Source organism: Macaca thibetana, chromosome 4, assembly GCF_024542745.1.
Source record: "Macaca thibetana thibetana isolate TM-01 chromosome 4, ASM2454274v1, whole genome shotgun sequence".
Lineage (NCBI taxonomy): Eukaryota > Metazoa > Chordata > Mammalia > Primates > Cercopithecidae > Macaca > Macaca thibetana.
In genome coordinates, this window is record NC_065581.1 from 120,271,495 (window position 1) to 120,288,114 (window position 16,620).

At 35.0% G+C, this 16,620-nt stretch overlaps 1 protein-coding gene across 10 annotated transcripts in view; it reads right to left on the minus strand.

Annotated features, from left to right (window-relative positions):
* Nucleotides 1-16,620, minus strand: part of UTRN (utrophin) — a 576,638-nt gene that overhangs the window by 37,021 nt on the left and 522,997 nt on the right. For all 10 annotated transcript variants that reach the window (XM_050787306.1, XM_050787309.1, XM_050787310.1 and 7 more), the window contains one exon: nt 13,197-13,308. In XM_050787306.1, the coding sequence (XP_050643263.1) occupies nt 13,197-13,308 (112 nt within the window). The remainder of the gene's footprint in view (nt 1-13,196; nt 13,309-16,620) is intronic.

A 16,620-nucleotide genomic window follows, 5' to 3' on the forward strand; every position in this document is an offset into this window, starting at 1 on the left:
AAAAAAAAATTAAAAAAAAAATGCTAGGCATGATAGCATGTGCCTGCAGTCCCAGCTGCTTAAACAATATTTAAATGGCATATGTAACACATATTTGGTGTCAGTACAACTAGAAAGAAAAATAAAATATACATGAAGGAATAAAAATAAAAAATTGCCAGCTATTTGACCATCCAGAGATAGCCATTCATAAAGTTTTGGTGGCTAGACTGATTTATTTTTATAATTCTTTTTATCTTAAAGTGAAACAAAATATTTACACAAAAATGTATGGCTTCATGAAATATTATCAATATACCACCTCAGTTGGAAAACAGAACACTGCTGCACATTCGAGAACCCCTTTCAGGGACAATTATCTTCCTCTCTCCATTATTACCATCAACTTCATTTTCTGAAGTAGTTCATAACTTGAATTATGTTTTAAAAATAGTTTTATCACTCCAATGTCTATCCTTAACTGGTTTTGCTCATTTAAAAAAAATCTGATATATTTTAAATCACTTTTAATTTACAGATCCCTCCTCCACACCTGCCATTTTGCTACAGTTTGTCTGTTGGAAAACTCAATTTGACCTGCAGAGTTTTCCAGAGTCTGGATTTTACAGAATGTCTATTTTTGGTACAGTTCAGCACTTTCGTCTGTCCTCTTGATAACCTCCTGCAAATCTGCAACTTGATCCAGATAATGCATCAGACTTTTGTCAAGACAATTAGTGGTATTTGGCAGTGTTATAGGAGGCACATAATAGCTGTCATCTCTCTTATGTGATCTTAGCAGCTGTTCATGCTAAGTGTCCATATCCATTCATTGGGAATTGCAAAATGGTATCATCCTATCATTCATTTTTCATGTATTACTTGGAATACTTTGTGATTGTTAATATTGAGTGTCAACTTGATTGGATTGAGGGATGCAAAGTACTATTCCTGGGTGTGTCTGTGAGGGTGTTGCCAAAGGAGATTAACATTTGAGTCAGTGGACTGGGAGAGGAAGATACACCCTCAAACTGGGTGGGTACCATCTAATCAGTGGGCACCATCTAATCAGATGCTAGTATGGCTAGAATAAAGTAGGCAGGAGAAGATGGAAGAGCAGACTTGCTGAGTCTTCTAGCCTTCATCTTTTTCCATGCTGGATGCTTCCTGCCCTTGAACATAAACTCTAGGTTCTTCAACTTTTGGACTCTTAGACCAGTAGTTTGCCAGGGGCTCTGGGGCCTTTGGCCACAGACTGAAGGCTGCACTGTCAGCTTCCCTACTTTTTAGGTTTGGGGACTCAAACTGTCTTCCTTGCTCTTCAGCTTGCAGACAGCCTACTGTGGGACTTTACCTTGTGATCATGTGAGTCAGTACTCCTTACTAAATTCCCGTTCATATATACATCTATCCTATTAGTTCTGACCCTCTAGAGAACCCTGCCTAATACATACTTTTATAAAGAAACACCACCACGTCTAACATTTAGGTACTCTGTGGTACAGCTCATTTAGAAAAGTCAGGATAAATGTTTGACTGTGTTGACTAATTTTCAATATCTCGAAATGGTTTTTTATCATTTTCCAAAGACGATCAATGCTTTTGTTCATTTTAAATATCATGAGGAACTCAAAGATTATAATGTATTTGATGGACTTCAATCTATTGCAATTCTCATTATTGAACGTCAAGTTCAGTTGGCAACTTTTAATGTGACTCTAACAGTCTTCAACAGCTTCCTTATTAGCTACTATTACAAGATGTTCCAAGCACACCTTTTAGGCCTTTTCAGTGTTAATAGGCTTTTTCATTGCACAGAGCTGGGAAATATGCATTTGAAGGTGAAATTTCTCTTGAAGTTACATTGATGATTCAAATTCAAATTTCTGATTTAACTTAACTCATTTTTTCAAAACCAAAAATCTGGTTCTCAAGGACACAAGAGATGAAGGACCTAGACAATCCCATAATTATTCATTTGCTTTTTTCGTATTACGTACATAATAGTCTTAGAACACTAATACCAATACTACCACTCATATGATTAGTGAAAACATTAAAATATAGATTCACTTTTCTATTTTCCCCCCATTCATAAAGTAGTTACACTGGCATGCTTTATTTGTCACGATATAATTTTGTTCCTTATCTCTTTTTCTTAAAATTGCTTTATATGAGATTTGGTCTTAATACTTTTGTGCCTCATTTTTTTTTTTGGTTGTATAATTAATTTTCCTAAACTTTTATAATGAAGTGAGATTGAGGAAAGCTTTTCTAAACTTTACAGAGATTCCTCTTTTTTTGCTTTTGTGTGGTATTTACAATTACAATATGTGTCTTAATCTATTCAGTCTGCTATCACAGAATACTATAGACTGAGTGGCTTAAATTAAATAGTAGGAATTTATCTTTCACAGTTCTGGAGGCTGCCAAGTCCAAGATCAAAGGATTGGCAGATTTGTTGTCCAGTGAGTCTGCTTCCCGGGTCATATACAGCCGTCTTCTCACTGTGTCCTCCCATGGTGGAAGGGAAGAGAGAGCTCCCTGGGGTCACTTTTATGAATGCACTAATTTCATTCATGACAGCTCCATCCTCATGACCTAATGCTTCCAAGGCCCCATCTCCTAACACTATCACGCTAGGGATTAGATTTCAAACCATGAATTTTTGGGAGATATATACATTCCATTCATAGCAGTACTTGAGTTTGGGATTTCCTGGTCCTGTTCCCCCATACTCTCTACCAGCACACATGCACATTTTGGACTAGGCCTTCTCCTTTCATTTCTGTTGTCTTGAAATGCTCCATGTTGATTCTGTTCCCAGAAGTTTTGCTCAGCGTGAGACCTTCTTTCTAGCAGGAAGCCCTGATAGGTCCAGCCTGAGAGCTCACAGCAGGCAAGAGCATTCTAGAAATGTCACACCTTTTTACCCTAGTCTCTGTGCATGGCAAAACCCTTCCAGGTTTAGCGCTGCTCTAAAGCCAGCTTTCCATTAAATATCTGTTGCCTATTTTGGGGGCTATCCAGTTCTTAGGCACCCTCACTTCCTTCTCTTTCCTCTCATACAGGCAGTGATGTCTTGTACGTTTTGTGGCTGGTGGTGGCTTGTCGCCACCTGGATTTATTTTGGATCTCTCTTGTCATCTAGTTTGGTTGCAAACATTGTACATTTTAGTTTTGCTGTCTAGCCATTCTCTTTACAAATGTCTCTTTATAAATGTAACTACTTTAGAAATGGAAGGAAAATGGCAAAGGCAAAAGATATGAAAAAACTCTGAAGCCATGCTACCACCATCTTCCCCAGATGCCTCTGGACTGATTTTCAACAAGCACATAAAAATTCACATATACAAATTAGGGTTGTCCTTCAAACTGTCATTTTTGGAAAGCTAATGATGGTGACTCACTGTGAAAAATATTTTAGAACTGAACCTACACAGACAAGTGGGCATGTGAATTCTGAAAATGTACTTTACTCCACTGTATTGCTATTAAGTAGCCGTAAGACAATGAACATTTACCTGTATAATAAGAATTAATCAATTTTTTATTTGTTCCCCACCAACTAATATAAATGAATAAAATATGGAAAGTATCACTGAACTATGAAATGTACCCTATGATACATCTATTTGTAGCAAAACCCTAAAGAAAAACCCTAAAGAAAATCACTTGTAAGGCAAAATCAAATAATTTTTTACTTTTGAGATTGTATTTTACCAACCAAAATACAGTTAGGAAATTTTAAATTTTCTTGACATTTTATCCTTGATAGAGAACAAATATAGATACTTCACATGGGACGTAATTTAGAGTTACTGTATCTTTTCCTTGAGTTTGTGTATCTCTATATGAATGCATGTGTATCCTTCTATATGTCCCTGTTCATGTTGCAAAGTGTATAATCTTACTTTATGCTGAAGTCTATGCACTACTGAACTTCAAAAGCATTAATATATGGCTGAAAGTTCCCTTTTCACTAATATGTATCACAAGGAGCAGCAAGGATAAGGTATAGAAGAATCTAGAATGTAGAAAAGCTAACCCCCCCAGTATTCATAATCAAGTGATCCTTGAATAAACAGCTTTACTAGGTCAGCTCAAAGGACTCTTACTATTATCCCTGAAGACCCATAAAGCAGCACACAAAAGGAAACTATTTACAATGCTACCAAATAAGCTAAATCCTGTAACACATAACTTCTAATTACCAAACAATTTAAACAAAACAAGATAAAGAACCACAAAAAAAAGAAACAAAACAAAACAAAAAATATTTGTTTTAATTCTCCCAACAATTTTTTTGGGGGGCCACTTCTTAACTTGAGATATCAGTATTAACTAATTCCTTAATGCTCCGAACAGTGGATTTAAACTGTTAATTACAAATACGAATAAGTTACATACAGAGGAAACCAAGGACTTACAAAGAGGTAAATCAAGGTTATATATTAAAAAAAAAAACACAGTCATTTGGCACAGAAGCAGAATAATTAAACATTATCATTTGCATCATGCACAAGTGCTAAAATCATTGTTGAACAGCACCCTCATTAGCAAGAGTTACTTCTTAAATATAGAAATCAGTAGTCCCAACTGGTGTACGCATACTGCTAAGCGGTACATTTCATTATCACAAGCCTTATTTTAAAGACATTCTTAACAGGTTTTTTTTTTAAAACTATAAAACAATCTCTCAGTTTTTATTTAAGTTTCAATGATTTCAACAAGTTGAAATTCAGACACATTTGAATTCCATGGATAGGATGCAATCAGTAAGAAAAGCTCAGAGACTTTCAAGTCCTAATGAAAAAATATGAAGCTAAAAAAATTAGCATTAGCAGAATCACCAAGGAGTCAAGAATCAGTAGGATGATAAGTCATCCAAAGTAAAATGGATTTTGCCCAAACCTCACCTGAAAAGCTAATGACAAATCTAAACGCACTGGACCTACTGGGAAAACAACATAAGGTGAGCAGAAGCTGAAACACCACTTCAGGATGCTGAGGTCAAAGAAACAGCCGTGATGCTGCGTTTTCAGTATATTGGCAAACACCCCACATCACATCTGAAGAGACAAGACTGCCAAAAACCAAACTTCCCTAATTCAAGGTAGAGCTTTCCAAAGAATGAATCAGCATTTTTAAAATATTTGATTTTTATAGTCTTACGAAGTACATTGATGTTGGCAGGGGTGGACAGGATTGGTCAAAACAACTGCTTCTAGATTTTTTTTCTTTGTTCTTTTTGTTTTTTGTTTTTGTCTGTGAGTTTTATTTTTGCCAATGGCATATAGTTCATTTAAAAAAGGCATAATTTATCTTTTAACTTAAAAAAGAAATTCGATTTTTTTACTACAAAATTGTAATTCTTCTCACTGAAAATATGATTCTTCTCATGGAAAACATGTAATTTTGGCGTATTTCCCTATATGTTAATCAATATTAACAAGAATGCGTTTGAACCTCTTGCTTTAAAAACAACTGTATTTGCTTAAAACCTGCAATATAAATCTCTTTTGAGTGGTATTAATTTAATAAGCTGCTTCTCATCGAGGTATTTTTTTCTTGTCGTCGCCTCTTCTCACTAAACTCATCAAAGTTACCAGTACAAACTAGTCCTATGTAAAGCTCAGCAATTGAACTATGACACTGACAATGAATCTACCCTTGCAATTGAAATGCTGGAAGTAGCTGATGCTGTTGACCTTTCAAACTACAAAATTCTGCAAATATCCTGTCTCTTCTCCCTGAGCAAACATGTCTCTCAAACCACCTTTCTATCCTGGCTAACCTTTCCTTGCCTATTTCCTCCTCCTTTCCTTTTACTATTTCTTCCATTACCTTGCTCTATTTCACATTTTCTCTCCATGGATGGGGTTACTGTACCTCACCATATGCACACAGCCTATCTACCTTTCTTTCTCCATTACAGTGGATTTTGTGTTCTTTAACACATTCCCTTACATCTTGTTCATAATTACTATTTCAACCTACCTCCTTGAATCAATCCTGATGCTCCCAGGATAATGCCATCTTCCATATAATCTTTTTCATTAGTGGCTGTATAATCTCTCTTTCATAAAAACCAAGAGAAAAGGATGTTTACACTTGGTAAGAGTTCAGGACACACTACCTCCAAATATGGCACATTAGGAGAACAGCAGATGTAGCAAGATCTCTCTGACCTTCTCCCACGCTTCTTACCTAAAGGGTCATAAGACCCTTAATCGAGAGGTGCCCTCCTTATTCCTGGAAGGAAGAAACATCCTTATCACTGAAGACAGGAGGACACAGAGAAGAATCCGAACAAACAGGCCTTGCTAAGTTCCCCTAGTTCATTAGCATTAGGTCATATCTTCTTATTCAATCATACTTTTACACAACTGTCCACTCTTCATCAAACCTAAGCATAAAAATACAGAGGCTTCCATGTTTCTTTGGGTCTTCTCTTCCTGATGAAGGCTTCCATGTAATGTAAAATTTATATTAAATCAATTTGTATGCACTTCTCTTGTTAATCTATCTTTTGTTACAGGAGCCTCAACTATGAAACTAAGATGGGAAGAAAATATTTTTTTTTTCTCTCCTAAACACCCTTTCCCCCTAAGCTTCATCTACTAAAGCCAATGTGCCCTTCCCCTCTCCTTTGATGGTACAATGCCAGACAGGGCTATCACCTGTCTGTCACTTCAATTCTAGAGATGCAGTGATGACTTTCTAAAAGCCGTCTCATTTCTAGAACCTTCTGTGTCCTACTTCAGTCACACATTGGGGTGTGGCCATACCCCAGGCCTCATCATAACTTAAAACAGCTTTTAGTCCAAAATCTCTAACTTGAAAAAATCTCTCACTGACTGGAATCTTCTGACTCTTCTTCTCACTTCTTATATTACAAATAAACCTCTTCTTTCCCCATCATCTTGATCTCTAGCCCTTTATCCCACCATGAGATTTCTTCAGCATGAGAATACCTCAAATCAACCACAGTATCATTAACACCTTTGAATTTTTCACTCCCTTGGCCTTCAAATATACTTTTCATCTTTTAATTCCAAAGCTGCTGAGCAATGATGGAGTCATAAACTACAAATCCTTGCCAATTAACCTCAGCTGCACTCCTGTGGCAAGGTAGCAATCAGTTTACTCATCTCTGTGTGACTCATGATTGACCCTAGTAGCTATTCTAAACATTTTCCATTCTTCTTAGTATTTAACCCTATCCAGTTCTCTCTCACTATTGGCAATTGTATGAACTTTTATAAATCATGTGAAATTTAAAGAAGAACTCTCCAATTTAAAGAACTATCTTTGGTTCAGTCATTATGAAAAACAGTCTAAAGGTTCTTTTAAAAATTAAAAATAGAACTATCGCATCATCCAGTAATCCCACTTCTGGATACATATCCAAAGAAAATAAAATCATTATCTCCAAAAGATATTTATACTCCTATGTGCACTGCAGCATTATTCACAATAGCCAAGATACAGAATCAACCTAAGTATCCTATAACAGATAAATGGATAAAGAAAATACAGTGAAATATATCCAGTCATAAAAAAAAAAGGGGAATCCTGTTATTTGCAATGACTTAGATGAGTATGGAGGACATTATACTAAGTGAAATAACCCAGATACAGAAAGACAAATACTGCATGATCTCACTTATATGTGGAATCTTAAAAAAAAAAAAAAAAAAAGTCAAGCTCATAGTAGCAGAGAGTAGAATGGTGGTTACTAGGGGCCAGGAGGTGGAGGAAAAGAGAAGAGACTGGTCAAAGGGTATAAACTTTCAGTTATATGATAAATAAATTCTGGAGACCTACTGTACAGCATGTGGCTACAGATAATACACTTGAAATTCACTAACAGAGTAGATCTCATCTCAAAAAACAAAACCACACACTATCTTTTATATATCCTAACATATAAAAATGTTTCTCATTTGAATTAAATTTCGGTTACTTACAACAAAGATGATTTTAAAGATCTGAGTAGGGTAATTTTCACAACAAAATTAAATCATCATAAATAAAAAAATTTAAATCTGAACATCTTAATATAAGATGTAACTATTTATTTACAAACAATAATCCCTGAATTCAAAGATGTGGTGCATGGATAATATGAAAAAAAAATTGACTACTGTCTTGATTTTTTTTTTTTTTTTTTTTTTTTTTTGAGACGGAGTCTCGCTCTGTAGCCCAGGCTGGAATGCAGTGGCCGGATCTCAGCTCACTGCAAGCTCCGCCTCCCGGGTTCACGCCATTCTCCAGTCTCAGCCTCCCGAGTAGCTGGGACTACAGGCGCTGCCACCTCGCCCGGCTATTTTTTGTATTTCTTAGTAGAGACGGGGTTTCACCGTGTTAGCCAGGATGGTCTCGATCTCCTGACCTCGTGATCCACCCATCTCGGCCTCCCAAAGTGCTGGGATTACAGGCTTGAGCCACCGCGCCCGGCCGATTTTTAATCATTCTAAAAAAAATTACAGTCTTGAATTTCTCCACATAGAGGTATTTTTTCTCCTTCATGAAATTTTCTCTGTATTTCCAACTCCTAGCAAAATGCCTGGTATGTAAAAGGGTATTCAACAAACATAATATTCCAGCTAGGATATATATATAAACTCCTATTTTCCAACTGCGTGTGTGTGTGTGTGTGTGTGTGTGTGTGTGTGTGTGTTTCCCTAATGGAGTTAAGTCACTAAATCCATGCCATCCACTTTGCACAAACCACTTACCTTCTCTAAGACTTAGTTTTTTCTTCAAAATAAAGATAAGTTAGATGATCTCTTAGAGCTTTAATTCCAGATTTAATATTCTATAATTAGTATTTATAAATTCAGATATGAGCTCATTTGGCTTTTATGAGGCAAATTTAACTAACACAGGGAGAAAAGTATAAAAGTCATCCCAGTCCTCAAGGAGGTAAAAAGATAATTGAGAAGACAAAAACATCGCATAGTTAGAAAATGATACAAGGGAACATAGAATCAAAAGTTAATTGGTAAAGTAGAGGCTATTGGCAGAGGCCGCTGAACTAAGTGCTTTGATGAGGGTAAAACTGGAGGAGCTGGGGGAGATTTCACACACAAAGTGGGAGGTGAGCTGTTTTTGTGAGAAAGTAGGATTTGGACATATGGAGACAGAATGATGACAGGCATTAAATATCATCTGTGTCATGCTGTCTCTTGAAGATCAACTCTTATTAAGCCTAATGAAATAATTCTTAAATGTACAAATTTGGATTATAGAATAGTAGGGGGAAATAAGACAAAAAGTCATTTCCTAGAGAAATAAAAATTCTGCTACATTTCTTCAGATAATTTATATATATATAAATTATCAATATCATAAAACACTTTCATGAGTCATGATATTTCATTTATATACCATTAGTCTTCTTACAGCTAAAGGCAAACATTACCATAAATCATAAGCAGATATATTGGCAAAATATTTAGGGTGCATTGTGGATTTAAAATAAGGTTTCCAAATTGCAGAAAGCTCTTAAAAATAGAAACATTCAGAGTCAGCTGTAAAGGACTTTGAAAAGGAAAGAGATGAAGTCAGTAAGGTGACTGGAGCATCTTCTTAACCAAAAAGGGAGACACACTCTGAGGAATGTAAACATCAAGGTCCATATGGAAAAGTCTGATCCACTTAACACTCAAGTGGTGCTTATTACCACTGTACTGAACAAATCTACACTTGAGTTCATTTTCTAAGGCAGACATGAAATGACTTTAGGAAATGTTGAGTAAAAGATGGATGAACCATAAATAAAACAGTAGAGCAAATGTAAAGAATGTGGGCGAAAAGAAAGAAATTTCAGAAAGCAGTTAAATCAGGTCATTCATTGCTATTAAATGCAAGCATCTTTTTAAAGATTCAATTAATATATACTTCTAGTTATTTTACAAAAAGTTGTAGGGTCAAATGCAGAAAGTGACTTGTCATACAGATGATTTATAAGTAGGCTGTTGATAAGATCACCACAAAGCCTCAGAAATGGGCAAAGGATATCTTGAAAAATGAAGCTATCCTTGTATAATGCAGGATAAGCTGCAATCTTGGAAATGGTAACAGTGACTTTTGAAAGACTATGCAACAAGAACAGTTTTGGGTAACTTACAGATTTCATTTAAAATTGGTAGTTGGAGAGTGGAATTCAAACGTGTATCAGTGATTCTTAAGCATGCACCCACTGGATGACAACTGATGAAGATATGTGGGTTTCAAATTGTTTGGGTATTTTGTAAAGCCATTAAGAATTATTATACATTTAAGACCAAGAAAAAGAGTAATTTTATATATCTTTACTATAACAACATATATTTACTTGATGATATTTTGATACTAGCATTTTGTAATCAGCTTTCTAAATTTCTATAATAGCTACTCATGTAAATATTACTATGATGTTTTTCCCCAATCCAAATTCCTTACAATGATCCCCGGGGTTCTATACAATCTGATAGTTGCCTTTCTTTTTAATTCCATCTCCTACTATTGTTTCTCTTTCATCAAATTTGTCCCGGTTTCTTTCTGTTCCCTGGTTACACCCACCTCTTTCCCAGTCTCAGGGTGGGCTTCAAAGATATTGGACCTATGCAGTTGCACAGGGCCCTACAATCAGAAGGGCCTTGAACTTGATTTACTGCTCTGATGTTGCCACTTTGGAAGTCTTAATAATTGTTAAACAAGGGGCCCCCCCAGTTTCATTATGCACTGGGCACTTCCAGTTGTGTAGCCAGTGCTCCTTTCCACGTGTCCCTTGGGGAACAGGCTCCACTTTCTGTAGCCCAATCACGCTAACCTTTTTCCCATCTCACACCACTGTATGTTCTGTTTCTTGTTTCTGAAATATGCTTCTACTAGTTCTTTACAGGCCTGAATTTCCCTCAAACTTGGATCTCAACTCAAATGTCAGCTCAGACAAACCTTACTGATTTCTTTATCTAAAGTGTCTCTTCTAATCATTCTATCTCATTATATACTCATTTCCTTAAAGGCACTTACTGCAATCTATAATAACCTCATTTATTTGTCTCCTTGTTCATTCTCACATATTCTTCCTCCTAAAGGGAGAGTAGCAGGAAAGTCCACAATCTTGTCTTTCTGGGTATACTATGATACATTATCAGAGCTGAAATGACTGACAAGGATTCTCTCCTTGACCAAATTTGTGTTGGCCTCCAGTAAGCTCTGTTTTTTACTGAAACCTTGACCTATAAAAACTGCAAATTTTCAGCACAAATCATTTTGTCCATCCCCTTCCACCCACTTCTCCATTAAAAAACTTGAACAAACATGAACATAATTCCTAACAGTTCAAGGCCACATCCCTAGATTACCCTAAAAAAGGGGATCATTAAGGCATCTGCCCTCTTAAAGCGTCGGCCTGAAAAACAAACTCCAAGCTGCCAAAAGAATTTACTGTTCGCTCTAGCCAACACCTGAAGACAGGTCCCTGCTCACTCTTTCTTAGGACATTTACTAAAAAGGGCTTACAATGGGGAATCCTTCCTCTGTCCCTTTGAGATGTGTATGTATCTCCCACAACTCAGGGGTGTCTTTCTCAAGGACCCGAAAGTCATTTCTCTGAAGTGTAATCATCAGAAAGGATAGGGCCCCTGTCTCCCAGTCTTTCTGGAATGGTAGAATCCTAACTCTTGACAATTGCCAGCTCACAGACACAGCTGGTCTGATGGAACTGATGCTGACCAATGCTGGGTCAGTTTTCACCTTCTTGCCTCTGCTCAAGTCCGTCTTTTGTTTCCCCAGCCTATTCCCTCCTGAAAACACCCAGTCACCTCTGTACAAATAGAAGTATATGTGCATAATCAGTGTATTATTGATTAAAATCTGTCCTTACCATTTTAACTAGTGTCTGGTTTTGTTTATCTTTGACAAGAGGGCCTGACACCTACAAAATGTTCAATATTAATTTGTTGGGTGAATAAATAAGTTAATAATAGTAATAAATGTTGTCTCACAAATTTTCTTGGGGAGCTTTCTTTTTCCTGGTTAAAGCTATTATGTGGTATGGGCACTTCCTCCATTATATTTCAGCAATATTTTCTAGAGATTTCTTCTCCATACATAGGGCACTTATTTATTTGAGATAAGATACTTATGAGTGTGAGATTTATATGTATATCTTTTATAAGTATTGCAGCCCTGCTGTCAATTTATGATCCAAACAAGTAACTCAATTCCCTAAACCAAAGAAAATAGACAGCTTGATGAATACATTTGGGCACTATTTGGAAGGAAGTAAAAGAATAGCTATTAATAGAACATGAGGATAACTTCAAGAAAAAATAGTTGTAAATCAAAGGAAAAACAAGAACTTATATCCAATGCTGGTGGGGCTATAGTAAAATTGAAACTTTAACAAAGTGTGATAATAATGTAAAGTGGGATAAACCTCTTTTGAAAAAAAACCTTGACATCAAGTATTTTGACCATAAAAAATACTCATATTCATTGACTCAAATAACCTACATATAGTGCTTTATTCTATTGCAATGTAATTTATATAATATCTGGAATGAGCTACCTTCACAAAGATACTTGTAAAAGTGTTATTTATAACATCACAAAATTGAAAATAAACGAAATGTCCAAATTTAAGGGAATGGTTAGGTAAAATGTAGTAATTCACTCAATTAAAAATTTTGTGACTAAAAAAAATTATACTGTGTGACAAAATGGAATGTCGAGTAAAAAATATCAGGAACAAAATATATAAATATAAATATAAATATGAATAGAATCTTAAAACCAGAGACATGGAAAAATTAGAGGGTAGTTTATATAGGAGCTATAATTAGGAATTATATTTTTAATATCTCCTTTTTCTGTATTTTTGTTAATATGAATATAGTATTTAACTAAGAAAGCATAAATATGTCTAAAAGAAACATGATTTTTCATTACATAGTATCATTTTCAATGCAGGTCAGTATCAGCTCTTAAAAGAATTTGCTACCAAAAAAGTTTAAAATCAAAACATAGATGTTAAAAAAAGTTAGTATTTTTTTCTGCACTAATTAATTCAACATAAACGAGTTTACTTAAAACAAAAAATATAATCTTCAAAGTGATATTTTTTCAAAAAAGATTAAGTCTAAATAAACAATAACATTTTAGATATTAGTTAATTCAATGGCAATGTATTAAAAACAAAACAGTGGGTTAGTACTCACAGGTATACAATATTCCACCATTGGGTAATGTAATTTGTGACCTTTTGCTGTTCGACCCGAAAAGAAACAACTCTGGCAGACATCGTAGTTAAAATGCTTAAGGCTTCTATACCTAGAGGAAAGAAAAGAAAATTTATTGGCTTGCATTACTATTATTTAGTCCAAATTTGCGGTAAGAAACTTCATTCATCCAAATTACCAAAAAAAAAAAATCAAATTTTGGAGTTCAAGTCTCAAGGGAGACAAATACGCATGTCAGAAGATTTCTTTTAATGTTTGAATATGAATGGAAAATGATGGACAAGAAAATAATTATATCTATTAAGTTGAAACATCAAATTTTAAAATATCAATTACACCATTAATAAGAAATGAATTTTAAAATTCCCTCACAAAGATACAGTTTTTAACAATGAGCACTTTTATATTTGGTTTAAATTAGTCACTAGAAAAAAAAGAAATCAAGAAACCCTGTGTAACAAAGGAAAAACAAAATAGAGCCTTTATCACAATGCATCCTTGAATGGAAATGGTGTTTTAACATCTCTGGCATAAGAATGACACTGCACATTGACTTCTACTTGTATAATCTTACTTACAAAAGCAAAACCTTAGATGACCAGTTTCTATCAGTCTGAGTGGAAAACATCTTCTCCCAAATATATTCTGTCAGCATTGCTGGTAGAACTAAGAACATAAATTATACCCACATCTACAGAAAAAAATTAAATGATACAACCAACAGAATGAAAATGGAAGCAAAATTTAAAGGTTGTGTGGCTATAAACTACTAAGTGCTGAGTAGCTTCTAGAATGACCTGAAAAATCACTTGCAAATCAATCTTAAGGAAATCATTCTGCATATACTACAGCCAGTTTACTTTTGCCAAGGAAGCTACTGGTTTGAATCAATCACATACACTGACAACATCTCTTGGTCTATCAGCATGGCTTGACAGGTATGATTGACATCTTCTTTCTAAATGGAATTTTATCTTCTGCTGAATACTCCCTTGGCAGATAGCCATTCTTCCTTTTTCATTGGTAACATATCCTTGTGCTGTTAGCACATTTTAGCAATGAGCCTTGAGAAAATTGCTGTTTCTTAGCCTCTCTTGCTGATGGTGGTGACCAGTGCAATAGAAACCAAAGTTATTAGGTGAGGATTCTAATTGGAATTTCAAGAGACTGACTCAGTTGGGAAGAGGCATGCTCCCTCTTCCTCCCCACTGGAAAAATGAATCTGACATCCCGAAGAGTCACTTTGTTAGCATGAAGTGACTTTGAAGATGGAAGCCACATGTTAGGGATGACAGTGCATGAAAACAGAGCTAAGGGCCCAGGTGGGCACAAAAAACAGTCTTGGATTACCTACCTTCACTTTGTTTACAAGAAAGAGAACTAAAGCTCTAATTTATTTATGTGACCACTATTAAGCAACTGTGTATGATTCTAACTGAAAAAATTCCCAGCTTACAAAACACTCTGTAAATCTAAGATTTCATTAACATTTAATTTGGAGGTAATTAGTGAAAACCTCTAGCAGTATTTATAAAAGTTCAGGGAAAATGAATATTTTAAATATATATAAATATATGGTAGAAGCTTGATAGAGAGACAGTCTGAATGAAGTTAAGATTATATAAGATTATTCTATAATAGACATATTTCTCTATCTTTATTTCTGTATTTGCCTTTCCATTCATTCTCTGAAGACACAGAGAAAGATGCATCTTTTTACAACTAAGCTAATCAGACCTATTCCAATTGGACCCCATTTTACTATTGGAATTGTTCTTTTATTCATTCCCTTCATGGGTAATCTTTGTGCAATAATTAAGTTACCATTAGCTTGAAGAAACCTTTGCTCGGCCTTGTGCCTAAACCAGGCATCAACTCTGGACATATTTCTCTTTCATTCAAAAATTAAAAATTTTAGATGTACTACATTCTCAATGTAGAAAACAGGAAAAATATACATGCAAGTAAAAGGAAGACAATATATCACTTACCATCTTCCAATTTTCAATATCCTGACATATTTTCTTTAAGTTATAGTTAGATTTTTTAAACAAGTTGTTTGCACATACTAGCCTATGTATTTTCCTGAGCCATCTTTATAATGACATGGATAGAATCCTCTCTAAGATTTCCAATGACTTCTGATTCAAAGAATCTTTCTGATGCACCTAACACCTCTACCATCTTGCTAAAGCCTTCTCTTTTGATTTCCACAACACTATGCTTCTCTACTTCTCTGAAGAATCCTGTTCTCTCCCTTACTATACCTCTCTCTAATCCTGCCTTTTACTGAGTAATAGCATTGTCCAGGTTTTTCCGGCATTTCCACTTAATGGAAATGTTCAACAATACATTCATAGGTTTTCCTACTATCACACTAATGATGTTATTGGTAGTAACAAAAAAAGCCAACATTTACTGAATGTCTACTTTGTGATAGGTACTGCCCTAGACACTTTCATGTATTAACTACTACTATAAGGAAACACTCATAGAATCTGAAGTTGAAGAAACTCAGGTTCAAGAAGGCCAAGTATCTTATTCAAAGTCTCAGTGCCAAACAATAGATCCAGGATTCAAGTCCAAGTAGCCTGACTCCAGAGCTACTTCTCAATACACTATCTCCTGAACATCCTCCCATAACCTTAATCTCTGATCTGCTTGTCAACTTCACATCTCTGTCATAGAGACATCTACAGGCCAATTTGATAGTACTAGCAGAAACTTAAACCCTTGAAATTTAACACGTCAGGTTGTTCACTCTTTATAATTGCTCTTACATATTTTTCTTTTGAAATATTTCAAGTTAATTGAAAAGTAGGGAGAATATAATAAACATCCATGTACCCACAACTCAGTTAAATCTTAATATTCTGCATAGTTGCTTCAGGCCTTTTTAATTTAAGAAATGAAACTTTAAAGGTCATTCAAATATTTAATGTTTTTAGAGTATTTTATCCTGTCCTTCACTTTTCACATCCATCAGATGCTGAGAAATATGGTCCCTCATGGCATCTCTAGGTTATACCAATCACCATATATGGCAGATTATACATATACATACATACATACATATATATACACATACATACATACATATATATACACATACATACATACATACATATATATACATACATACATATATATATATGGATGGCAGTCTCTTCCCAAGTCAATTAATGTGGATATTTCCCATCTTCACATTACAGTTTATATCCAGAGTAATATTTTTGATCTAATAATTAATGCCTTACTTAAATCAATTGCTCTTTCAATACCATTTCATTACTTCTTAATATTAAATCTCTCCTCTCCTAAAAATCTAATCTGCTTTTTAAAACCATCTTGATTAAGAACACAAACTGGAGAACCAAAGCGATCTGGATTTGAATCCTAACTT